Below are 24,321 nucleotides of genomic sequence, written 5' to 3' on the forward strand. Positions count from 1 at the left end.
TAGTGACTAGCAGAGATTTCCTCTGCTCATATGAAGCCAGGATAAATCACATGCAAGACTTAAAATGCTATTTTTGTGGAGGATTTATTATCTTCACAATTTATTGTTTCTTATCTGTGAAATTAAAGTAAATAAAAGCTTTGTTTCCACTGAGGGAAATGGTNGAAGCCAGGATAAATCACATGCAAGACTTAAAATGCTATTTTTGTGGAGGATTTATTATCTTCACAATTTATTGTTTCTTATCTGTGAAATTAAAGTAAATAAAAGCTTTGTTTCCACTGAGGAAAATGGTTTCAGCTTACAGAAATAGACAGGAGGTCTGCGTCACCACAATGTGTACTTACATTTCTGGGGAGGTGCACAGCAGGTTACAGCGTAAGGTGTGGTGTCGATTCGACGCAGAAGTACACTGAACAAAAATATGAACGCAACACTTTTGTTTTTGCTCCCATTTTTCATGAGCTGAACTCAAAGATCTAAAACATTTTCTATATACACAAAAGACCATTTCTCACAAATATTGTTCACAAATCTGTCTAAATCTGTGTTAGTGAGCACTTCTCCTTTGCCGAGATAATCCATCCCACCTCACAGGTGTGGCAGCATGATTATTGCACAGGTGTGCCTGAGGCTGGCCACAATAAAAGGCCACTCTAAAATGTTCAGTTTTATCACACAGCACAATGCCACAGATGTCGCAAGTTTTGAGGGAGCGTGTAATTGGCACGCTGACTGCAGGAATGTCCACCAGAGCTGTTGCCCGTGAATTGAATGTTCATTTCTCACCAGAGCTGTTGCCCGTGAATTGAATGTTCATTTCTCTACCATAAGCCGTCTCCAAAGGCGTATCAGACAATTTGGCAGTACATCCAACCGGCCTCACAACCGCAGACCACGTGTAACCACACCAGCCCAGGACCTCCACATCCAGCATGTTCACCTCCAAGATCGTCTGAGACCAGCCACCCGGACAGCTGCTGCAACAATCGGTTTGCATAACCAAAGAATTTCTGCACAAACTGTCAGAAACCGTCTCAGGGAAGCTCATCTGCATGCTCGTCGTCCTCATCGGGGTCTCGACCTGACTGCAGTTCGTCGTCGTAACCGACTTGAGTGGGCAAATGCTCACATTCGATGGCGTCTGGCACGTTGGAGAGGTGTTCTCTTCACGGATGAATCCCGGTTTTCACTGTTCAGGGCAGATGGCAGACAGCGTGTGTGGCGTCGTGTGGGTGAGCGGTTTGCTGATGTCAACGTTGTGGATCGAGTGGCCCATGGTGGCGGTGGGGTTATGGTATGGGCAGGCGTATGTTATGGACAACGAACACAGGTGCATTTTATTGATGGCATTTTGAATGCACAGAGATACCGTGACGAGATCCTGAGGCCCATTGTTGTGCCATTCATCCACGACCATCACCTCATGTTGCAGCATGATAATGCACGGCCCCATGTTGCAAGGATCTGTACACAATTCCTGGAAGCTGAAAACATCCCAGTTCTTGCATGGCCAGCATACTCACCGGACATGTCACCCATTGAGCATGTTTGGGATGCTCTGGATCGGCGTATACGACAGCGTGTTCCAGTTCCTGCCAATATCCAGCAACTTCGCACAGCCATTGAAGAGGAGTGGACCAACATTCCACAGGCCACAATCAACAACCTGATCAACTCTATGCGAAGGAGATGTGTTGCACTGCGTGAGGCAAATGGTGGTCACACCAGATACTGACTGGTTTTCTGACCCCCCAATAAAGCAAAACTGCACATCTCAGAGTGGCCTTTTATTGTGGCCAGCCTAAGGCACACCTGTGCAATAATCATGCTGTCTAATCAGCATCTTGATATGCCACACCTGTGAGGTGGGGTGGATTATCTCAGCAAAGGAGAAGTGCTCACTAACACAGATTTAGACAGATTTGTGAACAATATTTGTGAGAAATGGTCTTTTGTGTATATAGAAAATGTTTTAGATCTTTGAGTTCAGCTCATGAAAAATAGGAGCAAAAACAAAAGTGTTGCGTTTATATTGTTGTTCAGTGTATAAACCCCGCATTACACTAATAATGTGAGCCTGTCAGTGGCAAAAACAAACACTTTCAGTGGACATTCACTGCTGCTGTCTGCATCGATCTCACTCAATACTGGACAAGTTTAAAAAAATGTTGTTCCCATAAGTCACTAAGACACAAAAACATGGGAACATAGGGTGCAGGTTAAAAATACCAAACTTACCCTTTAAACAAGATCTGGACTGTCGTATATTATCCTCAAATGTCTTCAATGTCAGAATCAGTTTTGTGGTATTACACGAATATATTCCTGCACATTTAGTTCCGTCTGATGTTTTGATGCCAGTATACTGTTATTAAATATAATGTTATTAAAAGGTTTTAATCATACATTTAGCCCTGCTGGTGTTCTGAAGGTGACCCGCCGTCAGATGAAAGCTCTTGCTGTGACCTTAGCCTCTCTTTTTATGCGGGAGCACACGTGTACGTGTGCGTAGCTGAATACAAATTCCCCTCCGATTATTAATTTAAAGACGGAGGTGTAACTGCTTCCACTTTTACTAGACTATACAAAAACAGACACTGCGTCAGAGCCCTAAACACCCAGCCCCAAATCTCACAGCAGACCTTTGAAATCTTTTTTACATGCAGACGGCAGCATCTACATCTTACACAGGATACCTGGGTGGATCAATGCAGATGCTATTACTCCTTCAGCCTGCTGGGGGAGGGGGAGTTTGGGGAGGGATGTTGGGAGTAAAAAGATGAAGGGTGTGTTGTGCAGAGGGATGGGCTAATGAGCAGACAGCTATCGGCTGCCCTGTTTTGTGAAGATAAAAGCAGTGAATACCAACGCGTGTTGGTTTTATTTGTGTGTATGTTTGCAAAAGAAATTGCTTGTGTGTGTGTGTTAACTGCTAAAAGTGTTTAGGTGAGAGTGAGGCTTTCACTGCAGTCACAGATGTGACAGTGGCTGCCATCGAGGGGGAGTGACAACCTTGATGTGCAGGACGCACGTCTTCTCGGAAGCACAATCCTCTCCACTCGATTCCCACGTGTCCTTTGGTTGTCATTAATGTGACAGGTGGAGAGAGGTCACAGAGGGGGAGGATGGAGTCAGAGTGAGAAAGGAGCAGCTCTTGAAGTGCATATTGACCCACAGAGCTCGTAGACCTTTAGCACAGACCTGAATCTGCCTGATAACCAGCTAATGCAGTCTGACAAGTGATGCCTGCTGCTTTAACACTTTAATTTTTCATAAGTGTGCAGCACTGGACTGGTCCTGGATTAGTTTCATTGTCAGTCACTGCTAGAAAGCAGATTTACTGACATACTCTACACCTGGGTCTCCTTTTACTTTTTATAAAACATTTAAGATAGAAATTGAAAAGAAACATATTAGGAAAGCAAGCAAATGAGCTGCAGTCTCATTATTTACGCCATGTCAGCAGAGTGAGCAGGAAAATGTCACCCTGTTATGAATTTGGAATGTCCATGAATTATTCCAAGATGCTTGGACCGAGATCACCTCTTCAAGAAGGTCTTGGCCGGGTTGTTTTGGTGCACACCTGCCCAAACGAACTGCACTTAGGGGGCAAATGAATTTGAGTTTGATTGAACTGAACCAAACCGTACAGGTGTGAAAGCACTTAAAGTCTCATGAACATGCTATCTCAAGAACACCTTGAGAATTTTATTTCGAATATGGCACAAATGTCCACTCTTAGTCAAGGTTAAGGTGATTAGATTTTGGTGGTTTAAGGTGAAAGGTCACTGTGACCTTGCATCAGTCTCATTCTTATGAACGGGATATCTCAAGAACACCTTGAGAGAATTTATTCAAATTTGGCAGAAACGTCCACTTGGACTCAACAGTGAACTAATTAGATTTTTTAGGTTAAATGTCAAGTTTATTGTGACCTTGCATCCAACCTATTCTCATGAATGCAATATCTCAAGAACGCCATGAGGAATTTTCCAAATGTGGCTAAAACATCTACTTGTACTTGTACTGAACTGATTAGAATTTGGTGATCTAAGGTCAAGGTCACTGTAACCTTGCATCTGTCTCATTCTCATGAACGCAGTATCTCCAGAGGGCCTGGAAGGAGTTTCCTCAAATTTGGTACAAATGTACACTTGGATTTAAGAATGAACTGAGTAGAATTTGGAGGTCAAAGGTCAAGGTCACTGTGAAAGAATTTCATTTGCTAACGATAAGGTAATGACATTTACATCCAAAAGGTCAACTTCACTGTGGCATGTTAATGTTCTGCAAAAACTCTTTTTTGGGTCATTATTCAAGGTCATAACTCAGGAACAGATGGGAAGACAGTTGGTGACACTGTGTTGGGTGTTGACCTTGAAACTGCTGATTGTGCTGCTGGGTTGAAGATGTGTCTGAAGCATCCATGTTTTAAAATTTGTAGCTGTAACTGTAACTGCAACTTGACTGGTTGGTAGAGGCATACAACCGCAAGGCGGTAATTCTGGTTATTTTTTTAAGTCATTTTCATATCGAATTATAGCTTTATTTCAGTGACAGTACGACCCTCAGCTGACATGGCATTAACAGCACGTTAATGCCAACGTTAATTTTTCCCATTCCTTGGTTTTAGCAGGCTCCTTAATTCCTCTGCTGATGCTGTTAAATTATGAACTTTCTTTTATGGATCTCTGAAATCAGGACTTCAGTTTCCAGACTCGTAAAGTTCTTTTTACTCTTAAGCTATTTTCATGAATGAACATTTTCAGACATATGGAGCAGGACGTGTAGCCTTTTACAGTATTATTGGAGCATTAGTTACGCTACAGTTCTCATGAATGTGCTATCATTTATACTAGGGCTGCCCCCGACTAAGAATTTTCCTAGTCGACCAGTAGTCGTCATTTAGGGCCATTAGTCGACTAGTTGCCCGCATGTTTACGATATTAATTTAATAATTAAATGATATATTTTGGTGGTTTGAGTTGAAGGTGTGAGAAAGAATAGTATCAGTAACATTGTTAACACTGTGCTACATTACAGAGAAATACAAAACCGTACTAATGAACCTTCATTAATATAGGCCTATATTTTATCTACAAGTGCACGTCACACACTGAGCGAGCCGCCTGTTAATGACGCTGTGGGCTAATGGGCATGTAGCTACTTCCATGTTTCAGATGATACGTCATGTTTGTAGTCGACCAATGAAGATGAGTTTACATATCACCTTGGGTTCGTCCTTCACCTTCTCAAAATGATCCCACACTTTGGATTTCCTGCCCGACATGTTATTAACTAGCCTGTGGAATAACCGCAGGTACCAGCCCTGGAAATTAGAGGTCGTACACATGCTGCGTCTTTAGCCACCTGGAAAACATGAGGGCGGGCGCTACTTTTGTGCCTTTTCTTTGGACGTGACACGCTTGTATGAGCCCACTGTACAAACTATAGTAAGAGAAAGTTAGATGAAAATATAAAAATGTTTGAGGCCCAGCGTGTTTTGTAATCTGGCTGAATGTATCTGCTCATGTGGAGGCAAAACTTTGTCTAAACTCTTGCAGGTTATAAAAAGATCTGCCGTTTAAACTTTCTCAGTCTTAAAATAACAGGTGTCTTAATTTTCTCGACTGTGAAGCGAGCACAATAACAGGAGCCACAGATGCATAATGTATCATCTGTGGGACGTTTTGCAATAAAGTAGAGCCAAATCCTTAAAGTTTTTTATGAGAGCGGCCCTGTGCCGGAGCGCCGGTATTAAAATCAGTGGTGTGATTTAGAGGGTCTTGTTCCCTGCTCGGGTGAATCATTGATCACAGGCAGCAGGCAGAGAGGCCAATTAGGTTTGTCCTCACAGATGGATGGCCGAGGACGGGCAGCTGGGCCTGATACAGCAGAGAGACAGAGAGAGACGGACAATAAAGAGATCACTTTCCCTCAATCTTCACTTCCACCTGCTCTACAGTAATTACACTTGAACATAAAGAGGAAGCTTTGTTATTTAAAAAGAGTGTGTTATTTAGTGGTGATAATAAAGTTGTCCTCTGATGCTCTAAATGCCCGCTCAAGTTGGATCTCTCTGGCATCCCCCTCATTAATCTACCTCATGCAGAGACCCGTGGAGCTGCAGAGAGTGGGAACTCAGCAAAAGCCAATCATATTACTGATGCAAGTGTCACAGCGAGTTTTGCGATGCAGTCTGGAGTGATTCTCAGTCACCCTGTCTTTGTCACTAGCCAGAATCAAAGCAGGAGAAGAGCCAAAGCCCTGAGCTACTGAATTTACTGGAGTGCTAATGTGTGTAACTCTCAAAAGAAGACATGGTATCTGAAGTGGGAGCGCGGCTGATTTCTCAAGGCCCTCTTCAATACGCCACAGGAAGCTGGGGCATGGCAGGAAATCAGAAAAGTGTTTTTCACCTGGTGCATTTTCAATCTGGCTAATGTCTCTATTTTTCAGTCAAAGCTGAGTTTCCACTATTGGGTGTTTCCAATTACTATTTTACCTTCACTCCACCTGTTGTTAGAAGATGTTTTCAATAGAGAAATACACACAAGAAAGTGATGTGAATGGCAAATTTTAAAGCCACTCGAATGTCGATTTGATTTATTCATGAGCTTTAAGTATCCTCATCCAAATGCTCCCCAGCCAAATGGACCCATAAGACAATCAACAATAATGACCAAGATGATCACATAGCCAAGATATACACATTTGTGGTGACCAAACAAACCAGGGCTGCGTTAAGCCCTGACAAAATGTAGCAAAATTATTTAAACAGAAATGGTGGTGCGTTGAACACCCTGTGTGTTACGCAAGGGCACTGCTTTTTAACAGAGCAGGGTTTAATTAAATTCAACTCAAAGGGGCTTTAATGGCAAGTGTGAAATTAAAAAAAAATTCACATACAATACGTAAATGTCTACGAGAATTTGGTTCTGCTGATTGGGTAACACCTCCTCACTGTTGTGAGGAAACATTTTCTATACATTACACATATTACAAAAAAGCCAGCAGGATTACACACAATATTGGATACAGGGAGCACATGAACACACTGTTTTTAAAGTCACATGCATTGAAATTCGGGAATTTGGTTAAACTTAAAACAGCAAAAATAATGTACAAAACAAGAAATAACCTACTTCCGAGCAATATTCAAAAAATGTTTAGTGACAGGGAACATGGTGTTCATACAACCTCTGTGTATTTCAGTGTGCGGGGTGGATTTATGGAGTGGGTTGGATGAGGAGTTAAAGGGAAACACAGCTATTTAGGAGGTATGCAGATGAAGAGGGTGATGCTGATGGGCTGGTTCATTTATTTATGTAGCTGGGCTTGGTCGAGATGGGGTCTGTATATTTAATATCTATGGCTGTTGCTAAGTCATCTATATTAATGGCTGTAAATTAGTTTGGGATAGCTGCTGACAATTTCCTTTTCAAATCAGACATGAATACTGAAAGTCATCCATTCATTCATGTGAAAATGTAAAAAATAATCCGCGTTATGTAGCCTACACATGATGCACACATTTTTTTCTTGTTTAAAATAAATACAATAGAAATCTATGAATATATTTGTATGTATAAATCAGGTATTTGCAGTTTACTAACTGCTTATCATGTGTGAACTTCACCACGGCTCCGTTCATAAATCCTTTTTATTCAACAGAGAATTATCTGCAGCCAATCAGCTGTCTCTCTCCCTCAGCCAATCATGTACGGAGCTTGAAGGGTATCATTTAATGGGGTCACATAAGTTAGCGTTACACCTGCGCGGTCTGTAATCATGAACAGGAGAGTAGACATCAAATATGCGACATCCGCCCGGTAACCAGAGGTTAACCGCAACATGGCGCCTGTTAGTGGCGCTCCAAGTGTAGGTAATGTCCGCTGTGGCGAGTTTGATTAATTATGATTGCGTTACAAGTGCTTGCTACGTTTTTGAGGTCGCATTTAACTTACAAGTTAGCTAAAAATGCTAATAAACAAACTGGGATCGTTAGCTAGCTAACTAGTTATCAGTTTACTTACTTTGCTTTCAGTATATTTTACAACATATACTCAAACAGGAGAGCCATTTGCAGCTGACTTACGATAAAACTGTGTTGTGTTAACGGTTACATTACTAGAATCACATTTTGGCTAGTTAGCTTATTGTACTCGGTTGTCTGTTAGCATTGTTAGCTTACTTGTTAGCTAACGCTAAATGCGACATCAATGACGTGGCAAGCATTCATTAGCTACGCTTGGAGCGCCGCTAACGGCTAACTAGTTAGCTAGTAATGCTAACAGACCACCCAGGATAATTAGCTAACTAGCCATGCTATTTTCCAACTATCACATATCTTACCTGTTTAAATATTTGCAATAAAATAAGTTACCATTAAACCATAATAAGTGAAGTGGTTACCAGAGAGCTAGCTAACTTTCCTAGGTTACTTATTTGCATTTCATTGCCAACTTGTTAGCTAAGTATTCAAAATGCTAACATATTTAATCATACATGTCAAGGCAGTTATTACCTCCAGTTGGAGCATCACTACTAGACACCATGTTGGGGTTAACCTCAACAGGGGAGCTGGAGGAAGCTAGTTTGACATCTGTTAAATTACACCCTCATATCATGGTTTACATATTTGGCTGAAGTTAAAGGAGACATCTAATTGATATATTCCCTGTTGAAAAAGAAGGTGAATGATGTCAGGTCGGAGAGTCTCATAAAAAGCGAATGCGTTTACACATGACAAGCAGTTTGTAAAGGCAGATTTAACAGTCTGTATATGATTGTAAAGAGATTGTATTTTATTTAAAACAAGAAATATTAGTGTGCATCATAAGTACAATTGTCCACCTTATTTGAATGCATATGCACCACTTTTTTGTGTGCATTAAAAAAGAGTACCTCTACCTCATGAGGACCCAAAACATTGTGTTTTTATGCATTTTATTACGAGTAATAGGACAGTGTGCAGGGTTTTTTTTCTCTCTCTCCCACACACTGATCTACAAGTTATTGATGGTGTGCATGAGCCTCCACATTCAGGTTTTTAAACTGTATGTGCGCCAACGAAAACAAATTTTGTTGTCAACATGATGCTAAAGTTGCTGTCCCGTCTTTACTCGTCTCTCCCCCAGCGTCTGTCCAATGGCTCTCTGGAGTCGGCCCACGAGGCGAGCCAAGTGGTGGAGCTGCAGGACCTGCTGGAGAAGCAGAACTACGAGCTGGCCCAGATGAAGGAGCGCATGTCCTCCCTCTCCTCCCGGGTCTCCGAGGTGGAGCAGGAGCTGGAGACCGCCCGGAAGGACCTCATCAAGTCGGAGGAGATGAACAACAAGTACCAGAGGGACATCAAAGAGGTTACAGCACACACACACACACACACACACTGGGGACAGGGGAAAGCATGCACATTTGCAAGGGAATAACAGTTGCAAGAGAGACATCAAAGAAGGCCAGCAGTGGGCTAAAAAAAGCTTCTATTAGCATATACTCTCGCACTCCCTCTTTATGACTATGTATGCCTCCAACACATGCACACACTGCTTCTTTAAAGTATAAAAATACATTAAAAAGGCTTTATTAACATGACTCTCAAAAAAAATCACATGCAAGCAAGTGAATCTTATAAATATAATATGCTGACAGGCTTTTGCTTAAAGCTTCATAAACACTTCTCAAAGACAAAAACTTAACAATGAAGAAAAACCTCTAATAAAAACAAGCAGCTGTGTCTGCACCTGCCACTGTTTGGTTATCAAACACCATTTCAAGCAAGAGTGTTGACATATAAGCACCAAACCAGCCAGTTAAATGCCACTTTCCCGGAGAAATGACAATGTTTGTGTCCTACATTAGCAATTAGAGAGCCCATTCAGTATACACGCGTGTGAGGTGAATGCCAGTGAAGTGGACTGGATATGAATATAAGCTAATCTCCCCGTAGCCCTCGGCTGAAATTGCTATTGATTGCTAATGATGCAGGCAGAGGTAGTGATTGTGGCCTTATCGGGCTGACCCTTCATTATTACCCTGCACTGCGTCCTCTGAGAGCAGCCGCTTATTCAGCTCTCCCAGTGGCGACTATTTTACGTGTGGTTTCGAAACCACATGTGCTTGCATGGCGTTTGTATCTGCAGCAATTCCCCGTGCAGGAAATGAACTCTCAGAGCTTCGGAGATAATGTTGCCGTCATGAGAGGAGACCTTGGTTCATGGCAGTAGTGTGAGATCCAAGATCACAGCTGTGTGATAATGAAGCTTTATAGTCTTATTTTATATTTGTTTCTGGTCTGTATTATACTGTGGTCATGTCATAAATGGAGCTAACCTGATGACAAAGGCTTTGTTATCAACCTGCAGTTCTGCTTTGTGTTTACATTTCAGGTTCAGTAACTGTGTGAAGGCTTCTGGACATTTTATGACAAAGTTGTTGCTGTAATTTTAGCTTTCATAGTCATTACAGAAGTATCTGTAATAATAACATGCTGTTATGAAATCATGGTAGTATAAATGAAGCCTGTGCAGATATTAAATCGTAAAATTAATGTTTACAAAAAGTGGTGCAGTGGTTAGCGTTGTCGCCTCATAGCAAGAGGGTTCCCAGTTTTAACCCAGGGTGGGGGAGCCCCTCTGTGTGGAGTTTGCATGTTCTTCCCACAGTCCAATGACATGCAGGTTAGGTTAATTGGTAACTCTAAATTGCCCTTGTCAGCCCTGCGATAGTATGCCGACCTGTCCAGGACGATGTGCCCCGCCTCTCGCCCAATGTCAGCTGGGATAGTCCCCATGTGAGAGTTTGTAAACAGATGTTTTGATAAAGTTTTGGTGTTGTTAAACGCGGTTGCCTATGACTTCAATTCATCAAGAATTTTCTCCTTTTCTGGATTCTTTGTTCACTGGAGGCATACAAGAAAAACAAAGTTTCTAATGAGTAATAGATATGCAAATGATCACATGGGGGGTTAAGCATTTCTTCAAGACAAAACTAAGCAGCAGCAAGAAACATGCTTTTTTCCCCCTCTCTTCAAAACCCTCATCAGTAGAGGAGAAATTACCCAATAGTGTTAAGACTGCTCTCATCTTTATTTTCACATGCTGTTATTCTTAAAATGCTCTGACTGTGTGTTTGTGTGCAGGCCATGTGTCAGAAAGAGGACATGGAGGAACGGATTGTAACATTGGAAAAACGCTACCTGAGCGCCCAGCGAGAGTCCACCTCTGTGCACGACATCAACGACAAACTGGAGAACGAGTTGGCCAATAAGGAAGCGTTCCTGCGACAGGTCTGTATAATCCAAGGAGAGTGTGCGAGGTCAAAGTAACTGATGACCTTATATCCTGAGAGATTATCAAGATAATGTGTGTTCCAGTTTTCACTGATTATTACGTCAAACTGAGTCATGGGTCCAGGTGGCTGCTGAAATGGACCATTCAGACATTTCTCTTCCACGACATAACTGGATTCCGAAAAGATTTAAAGATGCATGCAGCTGGTTGTGTGAGATAGATGGTTCCTGTCAGTTAACAAAGCCCTTAGAGCTGATCCACAGAGAGTTTGGCAATGAGCAAAGCTCTTGACATTGTGTCAAATAAGGTCAGAGGAAATTACTGCCGGAGAAGGAATTTTGACGGTAGATGGCTGAAAGTCATCTTCATAAGTTGCGTAACGCTGCGCAATATGACCAAACAATGACACAGATTTATTCTCCCTTTTGATGGTTCTTTGTGATTCATAGCAGCCAATTAGAGAAATTGCCCGGCCATAGAAGATTGAGTGACATTTTCATGAGTACGGGCTTAAGCACCAGCTGAGCTCTGGAAGGATGGAAAGAGCATCATACTGATATGAGCAGAAGTGATCATGGGCGCACACAAACACCATGAGACACACAAGCTCCCTTTGGCTTTGCTGCAAAGAAAGTTACTTCGACACCAAGCAACGACTCTGTTAAAGGAACAGTTTGAAATTTTTGGAAAGACGCTTGTTTGCTTTCTTGTAGAGAGTTACATGATCGATAATCTCTCTCATGTGTCCAGCAAATGTAAAGTCAAGTTTCTGTATGCAGCCATCAGAGCACAACAAACCTCTATTTGTTCTGTAAGTTACAGCAGAGTAATGGCATGTTATCTGAGCTTCTCTGTGGTTTGTTGTGGTGGTTCGGCCGTGCATGCATGTTAGTGCATGTGTGTTTCCCACTAGCTAGCTAATAGATGTCGCTCTGCACTTTGCTCATATGACAGTTACCACTGGTATCAGGACAGTGTTGTTGTGGAAAGCGTACCACCTGTTGTTTAACACCGTCTTTGGAGTTAGCACTGTTCCCTGCTAGCTGCTGGCTCAACCACCTCCATATTGAGAACTGCGTCCAAACAACTCATACACTCTGATGTTCATACAGAGCCTCTTTAAAGTCATAAATTCAAGACTACAGCCAGCAGCCAGTTAGCTTAGCTTGGCACAAAGACTGGAAACAGAGGGAAACATTAAGTATGGTGCTGTCTTAAGGTAACAAAACCCACATCTGAAGCTCACAAATAAAAGCATTACCTGTTTACAGCAGTGGTTCCCAATTGGTGCAGCCGCAGGGTCCAGATTTGTCCTTATTCATTAGTTCAAGGTCCACTCAGTTATATACATTTAGCGTCATACATGGATTTGGTGCAGTTGGGAGAAATTTTTCTCAAGGGCTTTCTATCAGAGAGCGATCTCTTGGTTATGGGTTAGGAATAAAGTCGTGGTTTGGGTTACAATTAATGGATTACTTTCAGAAAAGACTTTCTGGGAGAAAGCCGACAAGGAAAACTTCCAAGTGTGCATTTGGTCATGTCGGCAAGACGCTGTCTCTGTCAAGTAGCCATCTGTTAGCCACTCACTCTATAGCAGGAAATGGCAATTCAGAATAAAAGCTTAGTGCCGGAATTCACTGTACTCTAAGATAATGTGTTTTCTACAAACTTGAGAGATTCACGAGTCTGTTGCGGTCCATTCAGAATGTACCCACTTTGGGACAGCGACCCACCAGTTGGAAACCACTGTGTAATCTGTGCAAACACTGAATTTGTTGGGAGTGTTTGCTCCCAGCAACGAAATAGTCTGGACAGAGCCAGGCCCTAACCTAAGCTAACAGGCTGCTAGCTACATATTTACCGTACAGACATTAGAGGGGTAAAAAATTTGCTCATCGAACTCTCTGCAAGAAAACATATTATGTTCCTTGGAAATTAAATGCTGTTCGTGGTAATTCAGAGTAGGGAAGACAGTTTCAGTTAATTTTGTGTTCAATAGCCCAACACACATTAATTATACAGGACAATAAAAATGCAAAGTGATGTGTAACACAAAAGGCCTTTTCTTTTGGTCTGGCACTCCAGTGACTCAGTGAGCTTCAGCACCACATTTCAAAGGGCTATCCATTTAAAGGTAGTGAAGTTTCATTGTTTTGTGATGTAAATGTCTTGCCTTTTATTTCATATTCTGACAGGCAGGGAGCCATGTTAATATGCCCACCATCCATTCTCCATTGGTTAGCTAATGTTAGCCAGGGCCACACTGCACTGAGCATCAGCCAGGTCGTGTGAGAGCTAGCTAGCGGAACCATGCTGATACTGCTTACAGAGCTAACATAGTTTAAAACGCTAAAGGGTGTTTGCAGTTCAAAATTGAGTTGCTTTCTCACTGGGGCAATCTGGTGGGAGACTGGAGGGTGAGCACCATGTTTCCACAGCAATGCTATTGGGTCAGGAAAGCGTTAGTAGTGATAATCCCTGAATGCGTGGCGCCCCTAGCTAGCTCCCACCAGACCTGGGTGGTGCACAGTGTAGTCAACTAAAGAGTAGCAAAATGAATCTATAAACTGACATGTGTAACCAGTCAGAAATATTCTCAGCAGTTAACTAGTTAACTATTAACCATTGAAACGCCCTCAGAACGTACAGAAATAACATCTTAAACCTTTGGGTTTAAGCTCCTGCGACCATACACAAACACACTTCCTCGCTGGCTGTGTGATGATTTTACTTGTTGTTGTGCCACAAGCTGAACTCCAGGATCTGGCTGCTGATGTTTGAAGATGAGTTGTTCAGGGAATGTAGGCTTGGCTGTCCGTACAGAGGGATGAAGGGATGAGAAGAAATGCCGAGCAAAAAGGCAAAAAAAAAAAAAAAAAGATGGATGGAATGGCACTAAGGGAGAATATTGCAAACAAAAACACACTGTCATGCTTCCCCAGCGTCATCCCAGACACCAATGGGATTGTGATAAGGGTAAAGTCAGAAAATATCACTGATACACACAACACAGGCCCTGCCCCACTCCAGTCTAATTATTGCTTATAGAGCTGCCAGGCCCGATGCTTTGGGGAGCAGAGCATCTGTCGCTGATGGCAAAGGCTGCCAAGCCAGCCCCAAAAGAAGAGTCTTAAAACTGATCTGCGCCCAGAGGAAGGCGGGGACAAAAGCCTTAACACGCAACAGTGACATACACGTCACTCGGTGGCAGCGTCACTGAATGCTGGGTTTTGATTTCCATCCTTATAATCCATCTGAATGCCTCATCAGGGCAATTACCGGTATCTGCTGAGCAAAAGTTGCCACTGTCACTCTTGGCAAGTGCAGAGCCGCTGCTGTTCTGACTCTGTTATAGTGCTATTTTGAAGGAGGGTTGAGGCGCGCTGCCAGAACCTTCAGTAGCCAGTCCTCCTACTAAACATATCTGTGCTTCTATTTTCTACCAGGCGATGATGCTCTGCTGACATTGAGAGGAAAAGAAGGAAGGGATTAATATTCACAGAATGTTTTTCAGGTTACATGCCAAGATAGAGGGGGAGAAAACATAAATACGGTTAACTATTCTTAAAGGTACACGACACAGGAATTATTGGTTACTGTTTGTAAACACATTCAAACTTGGCCCCTCCTTCAACACTGCTTGTGCGCACGCTGCAAGCTATTCTTGTAGGAACGTTTCAATGGAAAAGCTGATACTTTACCAAACTAACTAAGCCAGTGGGGTGTCACAGGCTCACTCTGAATTGGGCTGCAAGTGACTCATAAGTGTGTCAAGTTAAATACAGTGAATTTTCGGCTCAGAGCTTTTATTTTGAAGTGCTGTTTCCTGCTGTAGAGTGAGTGACTAAGCGACAGCTACTTGACAGTGCAGCAAACTAGCTTGACAACATGGCCAAATGCAAGTATGACGCTGAAAATCTTACACTATGTGGACCTTGAACTAATGACAGAAATCTGGACTCCTTGGCTGGGAACCACTGTACCACGCTAACCCCTGGCACCTACTTGTTCAACAAGAAACGGCAGTCACTGCGGCAGCTCCAGACTTTATACTTGATGACATCACAGATTGAGTTTTAGCGCTCTAGCTTTGTTTATTAATATTCTTGGACTGTCTTAGACCATAGGAATAATGTATGAATTTTCAAATGAGCATAGGTCCCCTTTAACTACATTTATGTAAGTATTTAATTGGAGAATTTACAGCAGGCGATATCTTGTAAATCTTCTAAATGACTACCTGCTGGTGTGGTTGATGTTTCTCTCTGCAGATGGAGGAGAAGAACAGGCAGCTACAGGAGAGGCTGGAGCTCGCAGAGCAGAAGCTCCAGCAGACCATGAGGAAGGCCGAAACGCTGCCGGAGGTAGAGGCTGAACTGGCCCAAAGGATAGCAGCCCTCACCAAGGTAGGAACACACGCACACACTCACATTAACACACACATGCTGTTAACACTTTCCCACAGATGCCCTCGTCTCTAGATTGTTCTATACCTGTGTGTAAGTGTGCACGTGGTGTCATGTCATGACGTTTCAACATGTCCCTCTCCTCTTCCTCGGCCACGTAGTCTGACTCCAGCTCCTCTTCCTCCCCCGATGATTATCACTTTGTTATGGAAGCTAAACTCCAAGACATGAACTCCATTCTTAGGAAGGTAGTCCCACAGGGCATCACAGCTACTGCCAATTCCTGTAGAGAGCAGATTTCATTCATTTATCTTATTAGTGTTTTGTGGCGAGCGTGTTTACTGGGGTTCTGCTCTGGCTGTTCTACCACCACGGGACAGCTGCATGGCAACTTCTGGCTGGAGCTCATACTTGGCAGTGCTGGAGGAGCTCTCTTCCTCTTTCATTCTGTCCTTTGGTGGCCTCGTTCTCCATCCTTCTCCTTGTCACTCTTTGTTTCAACCAGCTCTCTCTCTGTCTCTCCTGTTACGCTTTGAAACGATAGACATCCATCTTTGAGTTTGGGGTAGAGGCTTTGGCTTGTGTCGTCGCCATTGCTTTTCTTTGTCGCCCTTTCAAGGCTGTCAAACATGCAGATCATCGTGCCCTCTTTTGTCCTGTCTATGCTGTGATCCATGTGTAGGCGGAAGAGCGTCACGGGAGCATTGAGGAGCGAATGAGGCACTTGGAATGCCAGCTGGAGGAGAAGAACCAGGAGCTGCTACGGGTGAGTCACAGCGGAGGCGTCGTGCCAGGCAGCTTTAACCAGGCAGCCACTCCTGCATGAGCATGACAGCTTGAGGCGACTGCGACTGATGACATGCTGTCTGATTTATCACCGCTGACACTAGACCAAATCAATGTTTCACACACTCTGGTTTGTAAATTGCTCACAAATGATGCAATAATGTACTACTTATTTTAGATCTCATTAGCATCTTCATAGTCATATTGTATAGTGTTGTTCCAAAATGCTACATGCACAGTTTGAGAGAGAAAAGCATATATAAATATTATTGTAACCTTAGGAAGAATTCACAAAGCTGATTTTCCCCTGGAAACCTGATTTGAACCCTGAATTGGTAAAGTTACATTTTGTTATTTACTGTAGTTTACACTGAGAGTCAGGTCAGAATGTCGTATGTGATTTAAAGGAACACTGTATGTCAGTTACTCACCCCATGTTGTGTTGAATTCATGCTGAAAACTTTGTTTTTCCCGCATACCTCCACGGTGAACGAAGAATCCAAAAACTGAGAACATTCATGATGAATTGAAGTCATAGGGGTCCACGTTTAACAACAGTAAAGATATATCAAAACATCTGTTAACAAACTGTCACATGACTCATGCAGTATAATCCAAGTCTCATTTATCCAGTTGTATGCTCAGTACTTCCCAAACAGACAGCCCTTTCTGACAGGGAACTGAACTAACAGTGGAACTTAAAGGGATAGTGCACCCAAAAATGAAAATTCAGCCATTATCTACTCACCCATATGCCGAGGGAGGCTCTGGTGAAGTTTCAGAGTCCTCACAACACTTGCGGAGATCCCAGGGGAGAGGGGGTAGCAGCATAACTCCACCTAATGGAGGCTTAAGGCGCCTCAGATTCAAACGTCCAAAAACACATAATTGAAACCACACAATATCTCCATACTGCTCGTCCGTAGTGATCCAAGTGTCCTGAAGCACTGACATAAAAAGTTGTTCGGAAAAACGTCATTTGAACTCTGTTTTTAGCCTCATTGTAGCCTGTAGCTCTAACTGCCTCTCTGTGCATGGCACTCACGTGTGTGCGCTAGTGCGAGACCGTGAGACATGGGCACCGCGTTCATGTGGGTTCATGTGCTGTGGCTGGTCTCACACGCAAGCACGCACACGTGAGCGCGGAGTACAGAGAGGCAGTTAGAGCTACAGGCTACAATGAGGCTAAAAACAGAGTTCAAATGACGTTTTTCCAAACAACTTTTTATGTCGGGGCTTCAGGACACTTGGATCACTACGGACGAGCAGTATGGAGATATTGTGTGGTTTCAATTATGTGTTCTTGGACGTGTGAATCCACGGCGCCTTAAGCCTCCATTAGGTGGAGTTTTGTTGCTACCCCCTCTCCCCTGGGATCTCCTTAAGTGTTGTGAGGACTCTAAAACTTCACCTGAGCCTCCCTCGGCATATGGGTGACTAGATAATGGCTGAATTTTCATTTTTGGGTGCACTATCCCTTTAATCTATGCTCTCTTCAAAGCCAGCCTCCATTGACAAAAACAGTAATTTTACCTCACTGAACCCGGGAGCTGCTGGTCTACCACTGTCTTGATTAGTTAGTGTCTTTGTGTCATCGTGGACTATAGTGAATCAGAACGGTCCCTTTAAAACTCCAAAGTCCCACAGTAACACAAACAAACTAACTGATTGTAGGCAGTGGCAGACCAGCAGCTCCTTTGTTCAGCGAGCTAAAATTACTGTTTTTGTCAATGGAGTCTGGCTTTGAAGAGAACATAGATAAGTTTCACTAACTGTTCAGTTCCCCGTAGGAAAGGTTTGTCTGTTTGGGAAGTAATGAGCATACGACTCTGAGACTTGGATTATACTGCACGAGTTGTGTGAACTATATGATATAGTTTTGCTGTTGTTAAACGTGGACCCCTATGACTTCACTTTATCAAGAATGTTCTCTGTTTTTGGATTATTTGTTCACAGGAGGCAAATAAAGCTTTCTTTACAACTTCAGCTTAACACAAAGTGAGTAATTGGTACACAAATGATCATCTTGCGGATGAAGTATTCCTTTAAAGCACTGCACTGCTTTAAAGTAGCCAGTAGTTTTACAGCGATCAATTTAAAGGGGTTATTGTGACTTTTTTTTAAGTATAAATATTAAACTGTGTACTTCCTCCAGGCTCGACAGAGGGAAAAGATGAACGAGGAGCACAACAAGCGTCTGTCAGACACGGTGGACAGACTCCTCACAGAGTCCAATGAGCGTCTTCAGCTCCACCTGAAGGAGCGGATGGCAGCTCTAGAAGAGAAGGTTAAAGAGGGCTGCTGTTGTCAATGGAAACCTGTCAATATCAGTTCTGTCCAATGGATGTCAGGAGGAGGTGGATTTTTACACCTCTGTGTTTTTTCTTCTCTTTGCAGAATTTGTTAATCCAAGACTCGGAAGGCTACAGAAAACAGTACGAAGATTCACTCCATGAAAAAGTAGGTTTCAGAAATGATGATGATTACCAACCTCTGCAGCTGAATAGCCATGAGCTTCCTGTAGGGGGGACAACAGTGGAATTAATTTCATAAGCACTCTGTTGGTATTAATTATTATGAAGACAATCAAAGAGAGTGTTGACATGCACCGATATGACTGTTGTTTGGTACTGGGACAGACATTCGTTGGGCATGTGATATCATGGACAGTCCTGTAATGATGTCTTGTCAAATTGTTTTGTCCAGACACATCTGGCGGAGGAGATTGAGAAACTGAGATCAGAGCTGGACCAATTCAGATTGAGGGCAGGCTCCCTCACAGAACCCACCCTGTCACGGTAGGTTGACTGTGGGTGTGAGTGTATTAAGGTTTGAGTTTTTGTAGGCCATTATTATTTTACCACTGAAGCCTGGTATGAGTTTAGACCACTGGACCCTGAAACTCTCTGCTGAACTTTGAACTTATGAAATTGACTGTTTGCTGAGCCCAGCTGCACTTGGATGCCGTCACTACGCCCATCAAGCTTTTTGTTATTGCATGGCAGACATGCAGTCAGATTTACAGCTCCAAATACCTTTTTTAAAATTGTTGTTTTTAAAATTATAACTTATTATCTTTGAGACAATAAGTCCTTGATTTCAGACAGAAGTGGAGGTATTTCTAGCAAGCTGCAATGTAGCTGTAGCTAGCAAGCTAATTAAGCTAACATTAGCTCTGTGACTTACTTGACGTAAAGCGCTTTGCAGCTCTAGGGAGCATAGGCCGTTGATAAATGTCCTCCATTTCACTTGATTGTTAGTGGTTTGCTCTAGATCTCTCCTAGACCTTTCTGTCTGGACACCTCTTCTCCAGTTGTTTTCCTAGTTCTTTGTGGGTTCCATTTCAGGGCTTATCAGGTGATGTTTGTGGCAGGTTTTCTGAAGGTGTGTCCAATCCAACTTCACTCTTGGATTACCACTTTGCGGCAGTGGAGAGGCTTGCCTACTCCAGTGATCCTGAGAGCTATGCCAGAGGGGGTTTTATACCTCTGGAAGGGTCCTCCAGGTTGGGTGTTGGGTATGGGGTTAACGACCCCACCTTGTTAAAAACAGTGCGTTATGAAAACATTAAAAGATGAACACTAAATCACAAACCTGGTTGAAGAAGGTGCCCCAGCAATGGGGACTATGAGCCTTCCCAGCGAAACCCACAAGGGAGTCAGAAAGCCAACACACGGTCTGACGCCAAGGAAATCTACTTGCTCTATTAGATAGTTGAAAATGCCATCTTTAGCAGACTCATTTAAAATAGAATTTCTTCAAAAGCAGTCTCAAATATATGCCTGATGGGTGCATAAATCATGCTAAAATCCTGGGGCTAAAGCGTCATGTCAGCATGTTCACCAGTTGATGACTGATATGGAGAAGCCTTACAAGCTACAGCAGGTAACTTGTAAAATAATAATGTTTGACCATATTTGCAGAAACTGCCACGTTATTCTGACAGTAGTACAGGAGAGCTCCTCCTGGTGCTGCTAATGGCATTTGCAAAAATTCTCTGTTCCTGAACAAAAACAACCAATCAGAGCCAGAAGGAGTCTCTGACGCAATGTCCGTCACAATCTTGCAAATGCCAATAGAAGCACTAACACAAGCCAGATAATTTTTGTTTTTTGTTTTACTAGGGCTGCATCGACTTAGAATTATGTCAGTCAAATCAGATTCGGCCGTTTAATATGAATATTTGACAATTTTTTTCATATAAAGTTAAATGTTTGAACTGGGCTCAGTGGGACGTTTAGTGGGACAGTGGCAATCCTGTCATGTAATAACGATGTATTGGAAATGTGCAACAGCTGTTTTTGCAGGCACTGGATATAAAACAAAAAGCAGACACTGTGTTGTATGAAGTATTTTTACAAGTAAAGTTTCTCCTACAGTGTAGCTGCATCGCATCCGCAACTGTCCTAACCAAAAGGTAGCATGAAAGTCAAGAGTGCTCACTCCACAGCAGAGTCTGGGGACTAAAACATCCCTAGAAGTACACTGCCTCGCGAAAAAAAAGACTGCTCGAAAAAGTGTTTTTGTACTTATATTGCAGTGTAAAGCCAGTTAGGCCTCGTAGTGTGTCGAAAAATAATCAGATTGGCTGAACTGATGATGACTGTTTTGTTATTCGCTTTCACGTGAGAGGTTGAGCCAGCAGTCAGTTGTTTTAGGTGGATTAGGACCTCCTGCACCTATTTACCACCACGGGACAATCTGCAACACATTATGCATGACTAAGCCTTAAAATTAACAAGTTTAGCCAGTCTGGTGCTTCTCAGAAACAAGTCCAAACCAAAGTTAGATTCAGTTCACTGGAGTTCTGGAGCACACAGACAATTAAGCAACTGCATGAAACTAAGATGGATCTGTGTCCAAACATTAGGCAGTATTTGGACAAGGATGCTTGACTCTGAACAGTGGTTTGCACTTAAAGCTGCTTAACTATTTGTGTGCCTAAGGTTTAAAAGATTCTTCACATAGCTGCAGTCGTCGAAACATCTCCATTACTTTGTTATTGGGTGACATTGACTGGCTGAGATCCAGTAATTTGTGCATGTAACAGGAAGCACATAAAATGCTGGAAAACAGATACACTCTGTCCAGTAGCAAGTCCTGTTATTTTATCTGTCACTGATGAAACAATTTGCTCTGCTCTATTGTTAGAAACACTGGTATCACTGAACTCGCCGCATCTATTCTTGGATGTATTCTGGCTTCCTTTTCATGCTGCATGAAGTTCTCATATTACAGTGCCGATGTGTTGACAGTAGCAGCTGTAATCTCCTCCATAGACAAACAATTTGCAGCCATAGAAGCGTGCATAACGAGCGCTGATCCTTCAAGGAGTACACTTTACACCACATCATTGTGACTGTTAGGTACGCTTCAGGTGCCTGAACACACGATTGGATTGGTTTACTGTCTGCGTATCTGTGAACATTACCATGACATTTTTGTTGTGTCTCATCTTTTGTAATCTCCTTTACAGCTCAGGCAAAGTCCCCGTGTAGGATACTGTTCATCTTCAATATACGAGACCCAGAAGATGTTTTAGTGAAGGCACACACTCGGTAACTTGGGGTGCAGTATTACTCATTAAAAGTATCTTCTCAGGTCTCATCTGGACACATCAGCTGAGCTCCGATTTTCGTTGGGATCTCTGGCTGAAACACAGTCGGACCACTACCGCTCAGCCAAGGTCATCAGGCGGCCAAGGAGAGGTCGAATGGGTCTGCGTGAAACCAAGGTGAACCAGTCTTAATTGTTTGCTTTCCAGCTCGCTGTGCCTTTATTGTAAAATCCTAGTGTTTCTACTTTTACCACTGCTACTTTTAAAAAGCCAGTTGGAGGCTCTTAAAGTCATCCAGTAGAAATATTCTGAGAACCCTGAGGCTGTAACGCAGTGTTAAGTGCTAAAAGTCTCCATTAAGGCAATATAATTAACCTTTCATAAGGATGCTAAAATCAGATTAAAGGGAAAACGTGTTTGTGTCTAAGGCACTATTGGGAACGAAAATATTTAAGATTGGTGCAATATTGAGTGAGAGGGCTGAAGCCAGCAATGTAAACACACAGGGCATGTTCACTTAAAGTACCTGCTTATGCCACTGACAGGGTTAGATGATTATTCTAAAAATGTCAGACAACTGATGAAAATGATCCCTACAGAGATAGACTTGTTGTTTGGTTCAGGTTTGAGCAAAAGGGCTACAGCCAGCAACCGTGAAACAGGCTGTAATGTAGACATAGTAGCTTTGGTCACACTGTCATTTACGTTTTCGAAAACTGCTTGTTTTTGCAACTGACAGGCTCAGATTATTATTCTAAGTCTCTGAAAACTCATGGAAAGGATCCCTACATAGATAGTTTTTGTCGGTCCAGGTTTGAGCGGAGGGCCGCAGCCGGCAGCTGCACAACAAGCTGCACTGTAAACATTCAGGGCATGTTTGCAGTCATTCCATGTCCATTAAACCTTCTTGTTTTTGCTACTGTCGGGCTCAAATTTTTATTCAAAGTGTCTGGCAACATTATGGCAAAGATTCCTACTTTTTGTTGGTTCAGATTTGAGTGAAAGGGCTGCAGCCGACAGCCATAAATCACAGCTGTAATGGCCAAAACACACCAGTGGAGAATGCCGCACGTCACAAAATACGGCTATAATATTGTCAATGTACAACCCCACACCGGCAGCGGCTAGACTCATGTCAGCGCTCCTGGACGTGGCACTTTGCGCCTGTCCTATATCCAGCTTCACCCCCCTTGGAATTAAATGCATTTTTCCCCCACTTGCTCTCTGCTCTTCTTCTCTGCTCCTGTGGCAGCTCGACTCCTCACCCTGGATACATAAAGAGGACTCTGTAGCTGTTGCTGTCTCGAGTGTGACTTAGACTGGATGACAAGAGGCTCGTTATTGAGATAGGGAAATATTCCGAGCTAAATGACCCACAACCCGTCATTAAAAAGCCAGTGGCCAAAAAGATATTGCCTGGTGAGTCATAGCTCTGGAGATCACCTCTTAATTAGTGGGTGTCCACACATGATTTCAAGCTAATACAGAGTTGGAAGAGGTACAGACCTTTCACTAAAAGTAGTAATAACTTTGTGTAGGCTGCAGCGCGACGCTTCCAGTGTGTGCTAGGGGCAGCATTTGACACGGGTCACATGATGCGGTGTTTTTTCAGTCTCATGTAAACATTCTGGCCATGTTCACACTGTCATTTACGTCTACTAAAACTGCTCGTTTTTTGCAACTCAAATTATTATTCTATGGGTCTGACAACTCATGGAAATGATCCCTACAGAGATAGAACTTTTTGTGAAAGAGTAATATCATTTTCTTTCTTTTTTTAAACCAGAGACAGCACTGAAATCGCCATCACCAAACTCACCAGATCCATTTAAATAAACAGTAATTTTATCATCATTAAACACACTTCATTTTAAGTCAACAGAAAGAAAATAAAACTAACAAAAACGTCTTTATTGGCTTTCAGCTGTTCAAACAATCACCAACTCTGGTTTTGTTGAAATAAACCCTTAATTCACACAGTTAGATGTGAAAGTATGCTGCCTCTATACACGCTAAAATTACTGTTTATTTAGATGGACTGGCGGATTTGGTGATGGTGACTTTGGGACTGTTTCTAGTTAAATAAAAAGGATTGTACTCTTTAACAAACAGGTCTGTCTCTGGAGGGATCCTTTCCATAAGGTGTCAGACACTTACAGAAACAATCTGAGCGACAAAAAAGCTCTTTTAGTGGATTTAAACTGACAGTGCTGACATGCCCTGAGTGTGTACATTAAGCCTGTTGTCGTGGCTGCCAGCTGCAGTCATCTCCCTCAAT

At 42.7% G+C, this 24,321-nt stretch overlaps 1 protein-coding gene across 1 annotated transcript in view; it reads left to right on the top strand.

Annotated features, from left to right (window-relative positions):
* The window catches only part of ppfia2 (PTPRF interacting protein alpha 2), a 281,112-nt gene that overhangs the window by 216,756 nt on the left and 40,035 nt on the right, over positions 1-24,321 (top strand). Inside the window, exons 7-14 of the mRNA XM_050036740.1 lie at positions 9,144-9,365; positions 11,144-11,290; positions 15,566-15,700; positions 16,383-16,466; positions 18,642-18,773; positions 18,884-18,946; positions 19,193-19,284; positions 22,088-22,220. Of these exons, the coding sequence (XP_049892697.1) occupies positions 9,144-9,365; positions 11,144-11,290; positions 15,566-15,700; positions 16,383-16,466; positions 18,642-18,773; positions 18,884-18,946; positions 19,193-19,284; positions 22,088-22,220 (1,008 nt within the window). The remainder of the gene's footprint in view (positions 1-9,143; positions 9,366-11,143; positions 11,291-15,565; positions 15,701-16,382; positions 16,467-18,641; positions 18,774-18,883; positions 18,947-19,192; positions 19,285-22,087; positions 22,221-24,321) is intronic.

Source organism: Epinephelus moara, chromosome 23, assembly GCF_006386435.1.
Source record: "Epinephelus moara isolate mb chromosome 23, YSFRI_EMoa_1.0, whole genome shotgun sequence".
Lineage (NCBI taxonomy): Eukaryota > Metazoa > Chordata > Actinopteri > Perciformes > Serranidae > Epinephelus > Epinephelus moara.